Source organism: Elephantulus edwardii, unplaced genomic scaffold (assembly GCF_000299155.1).
Source record: "Elephantulus edwardii isolate Elephantulus edwardi_28Jun2011 unplaced genomic scaffold, EleEdw1.0 scaffold00027, whole genome shotgun sequence".
Taxonomy (NCBI): Eukaryota; Metazoa; Chordata; class Mammalia; order Macroscelidea; family Macroscelididae; genus Elephantulus; species Elephantulus edwardii.
In genome coordinates, this window is record NW_006399777.1 from 17,162,402 (window position 1) to 17,177,613 (window position 15,212).

General features: G+C 41.4%; 1 protein-coding gene across 1 annotated transcript in view; it reads left to right on the plus strand.

Moving 5' to 3' along the window:
• RYK (receptor-like tyrosine kinase) overlaps positions 1–15,212 on the plus strand; it is a 165,191-nt gene that overhangs the window by 142,913 nt on the left and 7,066 nt on the right. The window contains exons 12-13 of the mRNA XM_006883419.1: positions 1,816–1,925; positions 2,082–2,241. Of these exons, the coding sequence (XP_006883481.1) occupies positions 1,816–1,925; positions 2,082–2,241 (270 nt within the window). The remainder of the gene's footprint in view (positions 1–1,815; positions 1,926–2,081; positions 2,242–15,212) is intronic.

The following is a 15,212-nucleotide window of genomic DNA, read 5'->3' on the forward strand; positions in this document are numbered from 1 at the left end:
GGATGCAATGATTGCAAGCTTAGAAATTAGTTGTTGTTAGGTGCTGTAGAGTCATAGACGACTCATAGCGACCCTATGAACGAAAGACCTGAACACTTGTATAACTTAGGTCATTTCTCCACGTTTGTAGAGTTTCTGGAGGCAAGCTATTTGGAAGTGGATGCCATTCCTGTTTCCAAGCCTGTTTTAATCAGGGAGCTCCACCAAACACTGTCCACCGTGGGTGACCATTATCAGATTTGACACATCAGTGTCACAATATTTAGTATCACAACAACCACGAGTTACCTCTGTCCAGGAAATGGACAGACCAGGGCTATATTACTTAGAAGAATGTAATTATCCATTAAGAACATATCTATATATCTCTATCTATATTTATATCTATCTACATATATCTATATATTTATATCTATCTATATCTATATCTTTATCTCTATCTCTACATATACCTATATATGTAGATAGATACAGATATAGGTATAGATATATACACACATACATATGTACGATTAGTAAATCCTGACAGATTCTAGACACGAGAGATAGATGCTGGACGTTAAACCAGTATGAGTTAGAAGAGTTTATTTCTAGTTACTTGCTCCTTTTTGAAGTTCCCCTCAAAACTGAGTGATCACACCTTTTCAAATGGACGCTAAAATTCCAATGTATAACCTGTTTAAAGACCTAGGTGAGGCGAACCCCACCAAAAACTTTGTAAAAAGCCAGGAGATAATTTTAGAGGAAAATGAAGATGCTTTGATTGCTGTCTTGAAGCTTATGCATTGCTGATGCTGAAGTTTCTCTTAAATGCCAAATCTTGTATTTATTCATAATCACGCCCCACATCCCGTGTAATACCAACCCAGTCGTTTGCTTACGAGGTGTTTGAAGATGCTAGATTTTCCTTTTAGAAGGGAAACTCTTTGCAGATCCCTGTGGTCCATATTATACTAATAGCTGGTAATGACTAGAGACCTAGATTGTTGAGGATTACGGGGTGTAGTCTGACAGTGTTTGACTGTAAGAGTTTAGTCAGCTAGGAAGTCCTCTGTCATCACTGTCTGCAGATCGCTGTAAAGCATTTGGTCAGCTTCCAAATGCTTTTATGATGCTAATAATGGCAGTTAATCCTAGCAAGTATTTTGCTGCTAGCTGTCTCTGGTAACCCCGTTAAATAGATTTTAAAAAATAATTTACTTGCTGTAGTCGCTGGGAAAAAATGATTCAAAGGCTTAGCACGTGCAGTATGCTTTGTGAACTGACAGGGTTAAAGCTGGGATTCCCAGTAAGTGGTTGGGACCTGGGGCCTTTTGTGTCACTTAGGAAATAATTTCATTCCTCAGCTCATGATGCTGACATACATACAGAGGGGCAGATGAGGGCAGAGAGTGTGGACTTGTATTAGTTTGAGAATAGTCCTCGGGGAATTATCCCCCAAGAAGAACCACTGTTTTAAAAGACAAGGACAAGGTTTTGAATAATAAACATTTGAAATACTTACCTTGGGAATTCCATAGTCAGGGGAACAGATCTTTATTGAGTAACTCCTATATGTACTAGAAATTGGGGCGCTAACATACCTGATGGACAAGAGGAGATAGTCAAGTTCATGACATGTTACAGAATGAAAGGTCTGTGGTAGATAAAGGAGATATGGAAATATATTCCTGCTCAAGAAGTATCTTTTTACAAATCAGTACATTGGGGCACAGGAGTGCTGTGTACAGAGTAGGGATGTGAGATCCAGGAAGCGGCAGTCATCATGATTTTTTTGTGCTAATTGTAAACACTGCCACTTTGTCTTGACCACAGGCCATTTCTCAACAAGACCTGGTGCACATGGCCATTCAGATTGCCTGTGGGATGAGCTATCTGGCCCGAAGGGAAGTCATCCACAAAGACCTGGCCGCCAGGAACTGTGTGTAGGTGCCAGGAGCGCTTTGTTGACTTGCGATGCTTGGTGTTCCCTGGGTTTGGGATTCTTTTCAGGGGATGGCACTGGTGGGGGATGCAGGAGGAACTGGTGATCTGCGTCCGGTGCTCAGGCTGACTATGTTGTTCTTGTCTTTCCCTGATAGCATTGATGATACACTCCAAGTGAAGATCACAGATAATGCCCTCTCCAGAGACTTGTTCCCCATGGACTATCACTGCCTGGGGGACAATGAGAACAGGCCAGTGCGGTGGATGGCTCTGGAAAGTCTAGTTAATAACGAGTTTTCCAGCGCTAGCGATGTGGTAAGTGCCTGTTCCTTGGCTGTCAACAGAATGCAGGAAAGGCTTTGTGCTTTAAGCTGTGGCGTTTGTTTTGTTGTTTTGGGGTTGGGTTGGTTGGTGGGTTTTGGTTTTTTTTCTTTTAGCTTTCTTAAATTTTTCATCTAGAAATGAGTGTAATGTAGCTAGTTTATGTGGAGAGAAGCTCTGTCCTAAACCACAGGCAGGACCATGCGATCTCCTGTCGTCGTCACAGTGGCCCTGCCCGGTTATTAACTTGGAATTGATCCATGTGTAAAGGTGACAACATTGAGGTGTCGAGAGGTAACACTGTTGGAGTGTTAAATTCAGTTTCAGGATGACCAGGTGCCAATCTGCCTGCCTAGAATGTGGCCTTTGTGTTTTAAAGTTCTCTACACATCACTTTCTCCCGATTGCCGACGCCTGGGTTCTGCTCACTTTTCCGGGTCGTGACGCTCCCTTTCCCAGGTCCTTCTGCCCACTTTGCCCTGTTATGTGGTCAGATCCCATTGGCGCATAGTTTTAGAAGTTGTGTCCACGTGTGAGTGTTTGACATGTGTGTTTGTCTTTAATTTCTGTTTGCTGATTTTTTTTAGTCTGGTTTGAAAGACCAGATTTCATTTCTTCTCGTATCTTTTGACTGGTCGTTAGGAAGTAGGTGTAACTGCTGCTCCCGGGACCCCCCGTGAGGTTATCCAGTGATGTCTGTTAGTGTTAGCTCCAAGATTATGGAAAGCAGTTGAGTCAACTCTTAATAGACATCCGTTAAAGATTACGGCTTGAATACCCTCTTCTTCCTCAGTGCTTTATTTCCCATGATGCTGTAGCAAAGTGCCGCAGTGTCGGTGGCTTCAAACAGGAATTCTCTCACAGTGTGGGAGGCAGGACGTCTGAAATAGGGGGTGTACATATGTTATGAGGGTCTCAAGGAGAGGCCTTCATTGTCTTTTCAGCTTCTGGTGGCCGCCCCTTTCCTTGGCTTCTGTCAGCATCACGTGCTGCTCCATCTCTCCATCACCTTCTCTCTGTCTGTGTGTGTGTGCACATGTGTATGTGTGTGAAAACTACCTCTTCTCATTTTCCCGTGTGTTAGAATTCACCCCAACAAGTGATTACTGTTAGAGAATCCAAGATAAACTTTTTCTCTCCAGATCCTTAATCACGCCTCTTGCCATATGTGATAAAGGTGACAGATTCTGAGCATTAGGACATGGCCATGTGTTTGGGGTCACCATTCAGCCCATTGCACTCAGTAATTTTCTATTTTTCTATTGAATTCTAATTTAAAATCTCTTGAAATAAAGAGAATAATTTCCTAAGAAGAGAAAAGTCCAACTTTGACTCACTATGTAGTAAGGGTTTGGATTTTATCCCTTTTCAGAAGCTAAGCTGTTATTTGAGGTATAACTCCAGAAATGTCTTGATAAAATGTGTTAACTGGATAGGAGTACATAATTTAGTTATGCCCTTAATTACAGATTTTATCTTCTTTTCCTGTAAATTAAAGTCTCATGTATGTCTTCAGAATAATTTAGCATACTTTAAAATCAGTTGTTTTCTTCACCCTTATGTCCCAACTCCCCTCCATAAAAAGAAAAGAAAAGAAAAGAACCAAACAAAAACACCCCCACAGTGTATCTGATATTTTTCAGATGGACAGAGTTAAATATGAATGACCTGAGAAGGGGCATTGCCTCTCTCAGGGACAGCTACAGAGATGGACGTTGGGACAGAGGCCGCCTTCATGTTGCTCCTGGTCTTCCCAAGCCAGAGCCGTAGGGTATGGTAGAGAGTAGGGGAGGAAGAACATCCAGGCTTTCCGATACTGAAGTCATGGATTAGTTTGTATGTGGTGGTGTTTTAAGGTGCACTAAGTGGAGTATGACTCATGTGAACAACAGACCTGAACCCGGTCCTAGCCTGTGCCCTCCTCGTTACCTCCGACACCCTGGAGGTCATTGCTGTGGTCACTGTCAGTCCAGCTCATTGAAGGGTTTCCTTGCTTTCGTTGCCTCTCTATCTTCCCAAGCATGAAGTCCCTCCAAGGGAAAGCCTCTCTCAGCAACATGTCCAAAGTGTGAGAGACAAAGTTCTACGGAGCCCTCTGGCTGCACCTTCTCCAAGACATACGTGCTCGTTCTTTTGGAAGTCCGTGGAATAGTCAGTGCTCTTCTCCAACATCAGAGCTCTAAGGCATCAATTCTACTATCAGCCTTTTCATTGTCCAGCTCTCAGATATTTAGTTACGTTGTTACACGCTGTCTAGTTGCTTGGGACTCATAGCGACCCTATTGCACAAGATCCTTAAAGCCTGCTCTATCCTGTGCCAACCTCACTGTCTGACGCACTTACTCCCATTACCCCAATCACTGAATCGCTCCATCTCATCAGTGGTCTTCCTCTCCTGCACTGTCCCTCCACCCATCAAACATGATGTCCCTCTTCAAGGACTGGTCCCTCTTTGCAACATGCCCAGAGTATGTCAGACGAAGCTTCAGAATCCTTGTCTCTAAGGAGCAGCCCACCTTCACCCTTTTTAGGACAAACCTGTTTGTTCTCCTAACAGTCCATGGTATATTCAATACTCTTCTTCAGCACCACAGCTCAAAGGCATCAATTCTCCTTCTATCATCCGTAGTCACTGTCCAGCTCTCCTATGCATAGCACACAATCGCAAAGACTATAGCCCAGATCAGGCACACCTTAGTCTCCAGCCTGACATTGTTGCTCTTCAGTGCTCTGGAGAGGTCCCTGACAAGCTGACTTTTCCCAATGCAATTCTTCTCTTGATTTCCTGGCTCCTGGTTCCAAGAGTGTCGACTGTGGAGCCAAGCAAATGAAAACTGTTAACTATCTCAATCTCTTCACCATCCATACTGATGCTGTCGATTGGCCCAGTGGTGAAAATCTTTGTTTTTCTTGATGTTGAGTTTTGTGGGGTTTTTTTTCCTTTGTAACTGAACTGTATTTGTTACAACCTTTGTGGTAGCAGGTGACCTGGCACTGTAAGCTTGGTTACATCTCAGAACCTGCCTTGACAGCAGCCGCCTAGGAGGTGCCTAGGATGTTGAGTTTTAATCTATATTGAAGGCTGCAGTCTTAATTGAAAAGATCATGTCCTGAATTAGGCACACTTTAGTCTTCTGACATCATTGCTCTTCAGGACCTTGGAGAGATCCCTGACAACAGACTTACCAAAGCACTGTCTCCTGATTTCCTCACTGCTGGTGCCAAGGTTACTGATTAGATCCAAGTAAGATGAGATCAATACAGTAGTGGATCAACATCAAGAAAACAAAAATTGTCAAAACTAACCCAGTAGGTGGTAACATCTTAAGTGAAGAATGAAGTTAAGATTTAAGCTTCCATTTACCTCTGTGGCAAGACACAGAGTTGGTTTGGTTTTGAAGATAACCTGGGTGTTTTGGAGGGGAGGGATTGCTTTTTTTATTTTATATTTTTATTTTTCATAAATGATACATAAAAGGAAAGAAGGGTTCGATTTCAGGCCAGAATACTGCTATTATATTAATATTAAAGAGCAGTTGCACTCTTTGATAAGAGGTTGCTTCTTGAGCTGGTCATTCTTCAGTCAGAATTTTTAAATTGTAACTAGAATTGTGTTCACCAGTTTCTCCATTGAGCAAAACCGCTTCCATGGAGAGAAAAGGCATTTACCTCTACAGTACAACTATGGCATTTATTTACCATAAATCTAAAACATTAGGTGAATTAGAGCTGTGTGGTTCTCAGATGCTTTTATTTTGCTGAAAACTATGTATTTGAACATTGTATAATGTAGGAAAGTAAAAGAAACTTTTCTCAGTGCTAACTTCAAAAATCTCATTTCCAGGTTGATTTTAAAAGTGGATTCACAAAAAAAATAAAAAAAAATAAAAGTGGATTCACGAATCTCTTTGGATTATTATGTTTTTTAGTGATTTAGTTTGAACATTAAATCCATGATTTTGTTACCATTGAAACATAACATAGTGTCAGTAGCTACCTTACCTGAAATGAGGTGATAAAAAATTAGTATCCAGCCATGAACTAAGAGATATTTCTCCGATATTTAATCTACAAATATTTTTGTAACTCCAAGAAATTGTTGTTGTTGTTGTTATGATTAGAGATTGTTTATTCTAGTTGTTGTTGTTGTCGTCGAGTACCATCGAGTCAGAACCGACCCAGAGCCGACCCTGTGGTGGGTTTTCAGAGGCAGTTAATCACACAGGAGGAGATGGCCCATCATTCTGTGGTCTTGAACCGTGTAGAATAAGAATAAGAATAGTAATAGTTAATATTTCAGAGGGGCCTGGGAATTAGCAAGGAGTGCTGTTTACTTGCACTGGTGAATTTAATGTACTTATTTCTGTGTAGTTACTACAGTCATGGGGTGGAAAAACTCAAGATAGAAAAAAATACATAATGAGCCATTTCCTGCCAGGTCCTGTTGCCTAACTGCTTATCCCCTTCTCCAGAGTAATCACTGTTATCACTCCAGATGAGTTCCTGGATTACACCTGTCCTCATTTTTCACTCTCTTCTACAGTTGTTGTTGTTATGTGCCGTCGAGTCGCCTGCGACTCATAGCGACCCTATGTACAACAGCCCTAAACTCCGCTCTGTCCTGTGCCAATCGCACTGTCTCTGACACTCCCATCCCAATATCCCAGCCACTGAATCAATCCACCTCATAGAGGGCCTTCCCCTCCTGCGCTGTCCCTCCACCCTCCCAAGCATGATGTCCCTCTCCAAGGACCGGTCTCTCCTCACAACATGTCCAAAGAATGTTAGACGGAGCCTCAGAATCCTTGCCTCCAAGGAGCCACCCGGTTTAACCCTTTCCAGGACAAATCTGTTTGTTTTCCTAGCAGTCCATGGTACTCTCAATACTCTTCTCCAGCACCACAGCTCAAAGGCATCAATTCTCCTTCTATCCTCCTTGGTCATTGTTCAACTCTCTGATGCATAACAAGTGATTGTGAAGACCATAGCCTGTATCAGATGCACCTTAGTCTCCAGAGAGACACCATCTTCTACAGAATGATGGTTATATTGTCAGTGTGTGTGTGTGTGTGTGTGTCTGTGTCTGTGTGTGTGTGTTTAAACCTTGCTTTTCTCACATGGAAAAATGATCTTGGAGACCAATCCATAACATTGCATAAATAATGCCTTTGGGTGCATGTATGTGCTTAACATCTGCAAAGTCATCTGTTGTATGTACTTAACTAGTGATGGCAATTCTATTTTATAACAATTATGATCAGTTCTTTCTAGAAACTCTGGAGTAAAAATGAAATTATATGGCTCGCTTTCAACCAAATGAGCCTAGAATTTATAGAACATCTCTAAAATAATGTTACCAGTCTCTTTAAGGGAAGTGCCTCTGCCTCTGTTAGGAGGCAAAATCCATTTTGGTGTTGTATGTTATAGTTAAACCTAACATTTCAAAATGGTACCTAGAATTAGATCTGTTTTGTGGTTATTATATTTTAAAAATTTTAACAAGCATATATACGTTTGGTGTAAGCCTCTGCCTTCTGTCAGGTTACACTCTTCCCAGATAGCTTGCTGCTACTTGATCCCTGGAAGGTCACCTTGGACTTAATGATGAGCAACTTAACATGAGAACGACTTTAAAATCTTTATCACTTTCAGCAATCCTTTGTGCATACCAAGAAAGGTTTTATAGACCCACCTTCTTCAGACCACACTTGGCCATGTTTTGGTAAGGGTATCCATTGATTTCATTTAACATCTTTAAAATGCTTAATGTTTCTTTTAAGGTTCCTGCCAATTCATTTCTTCCTTCTTCCTTCCTTCCTTCCCTCCCTCCCTCCCTTCCTTCCTTCCTTCCTTTCTCTCTCTCTCTCTCTCTGTCTCTCTGTGTGTCTCTCTCTCTCTCTTCCCTCCCCTCCCCTCCCTATTTCCTTTCCTTCTTTTTCTATGATATATTCTTTAAATAGTTTTGACCAGGTATTGATAGGAATGCAGCAGCTTTCCATTCCTGTGGCAATGATCTGTGCAAAAATCCATAGCAATGCTTTTTAATATTTGGGATGAAAATGTATACCCATGGTCTTTACACTTTGTTATCACTTCTCTGTGTGGTTGGAGTTGAGGTTTGACACTACATGTCTACTTTTAGGCTGGAAAACTTCATGCATAGTCATGTGCAAAACAATTCACGGAACCCCCTGTTCCCATCAGTCTCTCAGAACATTTTTAGGTGTCAGTTTGTGACAGCCACAAAAGCCCTGCTCAGAAGGGAGTATTTTATGCTTTCAAAGGCCTTGAACATTTTATTTAGAAGTATTCTAATACTGTCCATCTTCAGAATAATATATTATGTCTTTGGATTTATGTGTTCACCAACTTCCGATAGGTTAGACTCAATATTTCACTGTATTAAGACATCTATAATATTAGTATCCACTTGTAATGGGGGGAAAAGAAACATGACCAGTAAGATTTGACCAGTCGTAAATTTTGTTCTAATATTATTCCAAGATATGACGTTAGCAATGGCATTCTGAAGAATGTCTGATTCTTGTTTTTATTCTGTTTTAATCAGATATGGATACAATCATGGGCTCTTTGGGGGGGGTATTTTTCTTACATGTCAAAATAGATTTGATTTATTTCTTCTTTGAATTATTTTGCTAACTGTAATTGCACACACAGTTTTGCTGTTAAGAGACTCCTGTTTGACTTAATGCAGTCGGGAATCAAGAATTTCTTTCTTGGTACTTTTCTTGCCTTTATGGCTTTATATTGTATTTTAAAAGCATTTTCTAAGTAGAAGCAAGCCAGGGACATTTTCCTTCTAATCTCATAAGCATGTCTGGCAGTGGGAAGAAGCGTCTTACGTGAGCAGTGCTCAGGGTGCAGGGCTGCTCCCTCAGGCTAGTTCAGGCAAGTAGGTGAAAGCCTCAGTAACTTCAGTCGTTTCTCTGTTAACCCTGATGTTGCTGATTGGTCCAGTTGTGAGGACTTTTGTTTTTATATCAAGGTGTTAGCTTTCTTCGTTCTGAAGACTGGAACCTTTGATCTTCATTTAGCAAGTGCTCCGGTTCCTCTTTGATTTCTCAGCAAGGAAGGTTGTATCATCTCCGTAGAGAAGCTTGTTAGTGATTCTCATCCTGATTCTGCTGCGTTCATTTCCGTTTTGATCATTCTTCCATTTACTCAGAGTGAAGACTGAGCGCATTTACTCTGAGGGCAGTTCATGTGTGTTCAGCAGTCAGGCCGTTGGTGCTCTGCGTTTTCACTTGGCCGTGGACTTACTTTCTCTGTGTGATCTCTTCTTAAGAATTCCTTCCTCGAGGAGGGATTGTGAGCACCTTCTTCCTTTTCATTCCCTTAGGTCTTGTCCTCCTCACCCCATTTACGAGAGCACCCCCTATTCTAATGGTGCAGTAGTAGCTAACAATACTCCTGTCACAGTAGATGAAAATGTCAGTAGTTTACAGGTGATCAGTGGTCTCACAGCCGTCAAATACTGACTCCCCTCCTTCCTTAAGGAAAGATCCTAGTGCAGATGTCCAGCGGAGTGTCTAACACTCTATATTTCAGGCTTGATGGTTTTCAAAGTAAACAACCCAAAGTAAATCTGCTGTTTGATGGCGTCAGTACATATTATCTAAGTGGTGGCACATGGATATCTTTATTTAAGGAGCCTGGCACAGGATAGGGCAAGCTTCCCATCTGCTGTTGATAGGGTCACAGTAACAGAACCTATAGTGCAAGGCAGCCAGGAACGTTAGTTATGATGGTTTAAGTTATACATCCCCTTTGCTGGGCTGTGATTCTCTTTGGTGGACAGTTATGTAATGTTGAAGTTTGGCACTTATGTAATGACATAGTCCTTCTCCATTTTATTATTTGATGTGGTCATTAACTTTTTTTTTTCCTTCATAGCCTAACTTTTGTATCAAGACCTGGTCTTTGGAACTTCACCGTGTCAATAAGTGAGGTTTAGGGTGCATTCTGTATTTCAGCCAAACAGAAATTCCTAGTGGATCCAAACGTGCTAGATACTTTTACGAACTTTTAATTTGATCTTCTTTGGATCCCAGAGTATCTTATAGCACCTAATGGCATCTATTCATTCTGTCTCATATTTCAAGCAAAGATCTATTTCTTCTCCCGTAATGGGTAGTGGAAACTGCCTCTCTTAGTTTTCATTTCTAGGTGTTCCTTAGTTTGTTGTTGTTGCTATGTGCCGTTGAGTTGCTTGCAGCTCATAGCAACCCTGTGTACAAGAGCCCTAAAGCCTGCTCTATCCTGTGTCAACCTCACCGTCTTCGACACTCCCACTCCCACCACCCCAACCACTGAATTGATCCATCTCATAGAGGGCCTTCCTTTCCTGCGCTGACCCTTCACTCTCCCAAACATGATGTCCCTCTCTAAGGACCGGTCCCTCCTCGCAATATGCCCAGAGTATGTCAGACAAGGCTTCAGAATCCTTGCCTCCAAGGAGCACTCCAGCTTCACCCTCCCCAGGACAAACCTGTTTGTTTTCCTACCAGTTCATGCTATATTCAGCACTCTTCTCCAGCACCACAGCTCGAAGGCATCAGTTCTCTATCATCCCTAGTCACTGTCCAGCTCTCCGATGTGTAGCACGTAATTGCAAAGACTATGGCTAGGATCAAGCGTACCTTAGTCTCCAGCCTGATGTCATTGCTCTTCAGTACTCTGGAGAAGTCCCCGCCAGCTGACTTTCGCAATGCAATTCATCTCTTGATTTCCTAAATGCTGGTACCAAGAGTGTGGAATGTGGAGCCAAGCAGACTAAAACTGTTAACTATCTTAGACTCTTCACCATCCACAATGATGCTGCCAATTGGCCCAATGGTGAGAATCTTTGTTTTCTTGATGTTGAACTTCAATCCATATTGAAGGCTGCAGTCTTTGACCTTCTGCAACAAGTACTTCAAGTCCTCCTCAGTTTCAGCAAGCAGAGTTGTGTCATCTACATAACACAGGTTGGTAATGAATTTTTCTCCAATCCTGATGCCACATTCCTCCTTGTACAGCCCAGTGTCCTGGATGATCTGTTCTGCATACAAATTGAGAAGGTACAAACTGAATTTAAGGTACACACATGACTTTGGATCACTTATTTGAGCACTTTGCTGCCATCAGTGTGACTCTTCCCTAGAGAACTTTGTAGGTCAGTAGATAAAAGGACCAAGGACATCACTGTGTAATTCCATGCTGAGTCCCAGTTCTCTCACTCACATGGACGCCACTTCAGAGATCTCTCTTCTCTTGACGATGGCACTTATTTATGAATAAATGATTTGTTCATATGCCTTTATGGCTGGATGCTGCATAGCCAAGAGAAATGTGACAACAGGTCTCTAATTGGAAACGTGCAAGTGAGAAGAAGGTAGAGTCGCATTTTTAACGTACTGTTGTTGTTAGAAAGAAAAAAAATTGTGAACATAGAATCCTAGGTGCAGTAAAATGAACTTTCAGAACTAGAGGGGAAGTAGGACCATACAGAAATGGAAAGAATTCATCACTAGAGCAGATTCATAATGTAAGAAATGGTAAGTGAATGTGGAAAGGAAGTTTTTGCTTTTGGAAGCAGTGATACCAGATAAACCAGAGATAATAACTGTACATGGGAATATGTAAGCTTGTCCCGGTGGTTACTTAAATCTTTTAAAATGATAATTGGTTATCTCTTTATATTTTTTATTGATATTTTAGTGAACGTTTACAGAAAACTTGGATTTCCACACATTTATTAGTGTACATTTTCCTCCTTATCCCCCCGTCTCAGTTTGCTTTTCTCTTTAAAAAGATTCCTTCATTGTTGCACAGTTTCCTCCCTCCCTCCTGCTCCCCAGTCCACTTTGCTGTGCACCCCTTTTTCTGCTGACAGTTTACAAAATAAACAGAAATCAGAAAGTATTAAAAGATTGGAATGACAACATCAATGAATTTTACCTGATAGATATTTATAAACAGCTTCAACCAAAACAGCAATGGACATTCTTTTCAAGTCCACATGGAACATTTACAATCATAGAACGTATTTAAGGCCGTCAGATTAGTCTCAAATTTAGTTCCTACAAAGTCAGGTTTTCTGAACACATCAGAAAACATGAGACATTTGCTGTCAAAGATCAAAGACTACAGCCTTCAATTAATTACATCTCAACATCGAGAAAACAAAAATCCTCACCACTGGACCTATTGGCAACAATCATGATAGATGGATGGAGAAAAGATGGACGTTATCAATGGTTTCATTTTTCTTAGATCTACAATCAACACTCAGAGTAGCAGTTGCCAGGAAATCAAGAGACACATTGCATTACAGTAATCCGTTGTCAGGACTTCTCCAAAATAAAGAGTGAGGATGTCAGCTTAAAGACTAAGGTGCACCTGATCCAGGCCGTGATCTGTGCATTACTTCCTACGTATCAGAAAGTTGGACAGTGACTAAAGATGACAGACATAGAAGCCTTACTTTTGACATGTGGTGTTAGAGAACAGTTCTGAATGACCATAGACTGTCAAAAGAACAAGGAGGTCTGTCCTACAGGCAGGACAACCAGGTAACTCCTTAGAGGCGGGCATGGTGAAGCTTCAGCTCTGTGCTTTTGTCAGGAGGGGCCGATCCTTGGGAAAGGATATCATGTCAGGAAAGATGGTGGGTCGGAGACAGAGAAGACCCTCAACAAGACGGACTGACACGGTGACCGTAACATTGGGCTGACGTGCATCAGACATGGTTAGGACGGTGCAGGATAGAACAAGGACGTGGTCTGTTCACAGGGTCACTGTGTGTCTTATAGTGGACCTGATACACTCTAACAATGAGAATATACCTAGAAAATCTCCAAATATTCTAAAACTATATATGACACTTACAAATAACTAATATGCTAAGAAAATGTCAGAGGAGAAAAACTATCAAGTATTTAGAATTGAATGGCAATTAAAAAAAAAAAAAGCAAAAATCTTAACTCCTAGCTGACCCTCGCTCAGGTTTCCAGGACTGTGAATCCCACAAGAAGAGATGGCCCATTTTCACCCACAGAGCTGCTGGGGGAGTCAAACTTGGATGGTACTTGGCCTTGAGGTCAGCAGTCCTGTTACTTGTGGCCTAGGCCATGAGAGCACTGATAATTTAAAAAGAAAAGAAAAAACTCAATTTAAAATCATGAAATTATTACTAAAACAGTGCTTAGAGGACCTTTATGCTCTTAAATGTCTAAATTAAGATTAAGAAAAAGGTTCTCAAGATAACAGTGTTTTTAGCTTAAGAAACTAAACAAGTCCCAGAGGCGCACAGTTCGAATCCACCAGATGCTCTGCCGGGGAAGGAGGGACAATCTCCTCCTGTACCAGCCAGATCTGATCTGACGGTACACTCACACAAAAATAATAAAAATTAAAAAAAAAAAGAAACCAAATAAGAAGAGCATATTAAACCCCACGTACATACATCAAAGGAGAGCCTAAAGATCAGTATCGGTGAAATAGAAGAGAAAGAGTAGAGAAAAACAGTGGACTGGGGCTTCACGCTTTGAGAAGATTACTAACAACTGGCAAATTCTTGCCAGATTCATGAGGGAAAAAATGAGAAAAGACACAGTAACAACATCGCAAGTGAAAGAAGGGACAACATCCAAGTCCACAGATATTAAGTAATGATGGGGAGCTCTGGTGGCCCAGTGGTAAGGAACTTGGACTGCAGTCCTGAAGGCTTCCGGTTTGAATCTACCAGTTGCTTCTCTAGAGTAAGATGGATGATCTCCTCCCATGTGTTTAATTGCCTCTGAAAACTTGCTGAAAGTCAGCTATGGGTTGATTCCAACCCAACAGTACACAACAGCAAGAGTGACTTTTTGCCAATAAATTGGAAAAATTGGTGAAAGACAACATAACGAGAACATCTTTGGAACTTTGCAGCAAGCAGAAATTTCATAGGTGAAGTCAAAAGCAATGTTCTTAAAAGAACAATATGGACTTTATAAAAATTTAACATTTGGGAGCGCTGGTGGCCTAGTGGCAAGAAGCTGCACTGCAATCCCAAAGGCACGTGGTTCGAATCCACCAGATGCTCTGCTGAAGAGGGAGGGGCAATCTCCTCCTGTGCCAGTCAGATCTGATTCAACGGTACAAAACAAGGGGAAAAAATAGATTTGTGCTCTCCTGCATATGCCCTTAGAGTTGGAATAAACAATTTAAAACAGGAAAATACTTGAATAGTCACTTCACTAGTGATGATGTACAAATGATGACTTTAAAAAAAACACAATGGAAGTATAATTAAGACAATTCATCATTGTTGTTAGGTGGATTCAAGTCATCAGCCGCTCAGAGGGGCACTGTCAGCAGCACATCCGAACTCTGTACTGTCCTGCACCATCTGTGATATGCTTGAACCCATTGTCATAGTGTGTCAGTCCGTCTTGCCAAGGGTCTTTCCCTCCTTCTCTCACACTTGATATTTCCCAGCATAATGTCTTTTTACAAGGTCTGGCTTCTCTTGACATGTCAGAAGTATGTAAGCCACAGTTTCACCATTCTTGTGTTGTTCTTCCTCTAAGCCCATGGGATATTCAGTACTCTTCTCTGGCACCACAACTCAAAGACATCGGTGTTTCTTCTGTCATCCTTAGTCATGGTCCAACTTTCAGGTGCATAGAAAATCATTGAAAAGACCATGGCTTGAATCAGGCACACCTTAGTCTTTCAGCTGACATCCTTGCTCTTTAATACTTTGGCGAGGTCCCTGAAGGCAGATTGTCCAACGCAACATGTATTTTGACTTCTTGAGTGCTGCTGCTACTACCATGCATGTTGATTGTGGATCCAAAGGAAAGAAAGTTGCTGACAATGTCAGTATTTTCTCCATCTGTTACCTGTTGGTCCAGTGGTGACTGTCTTGTTTCCTTTAAAAATATAAATAAATAAAATACTAGCAAGAAATGCATACA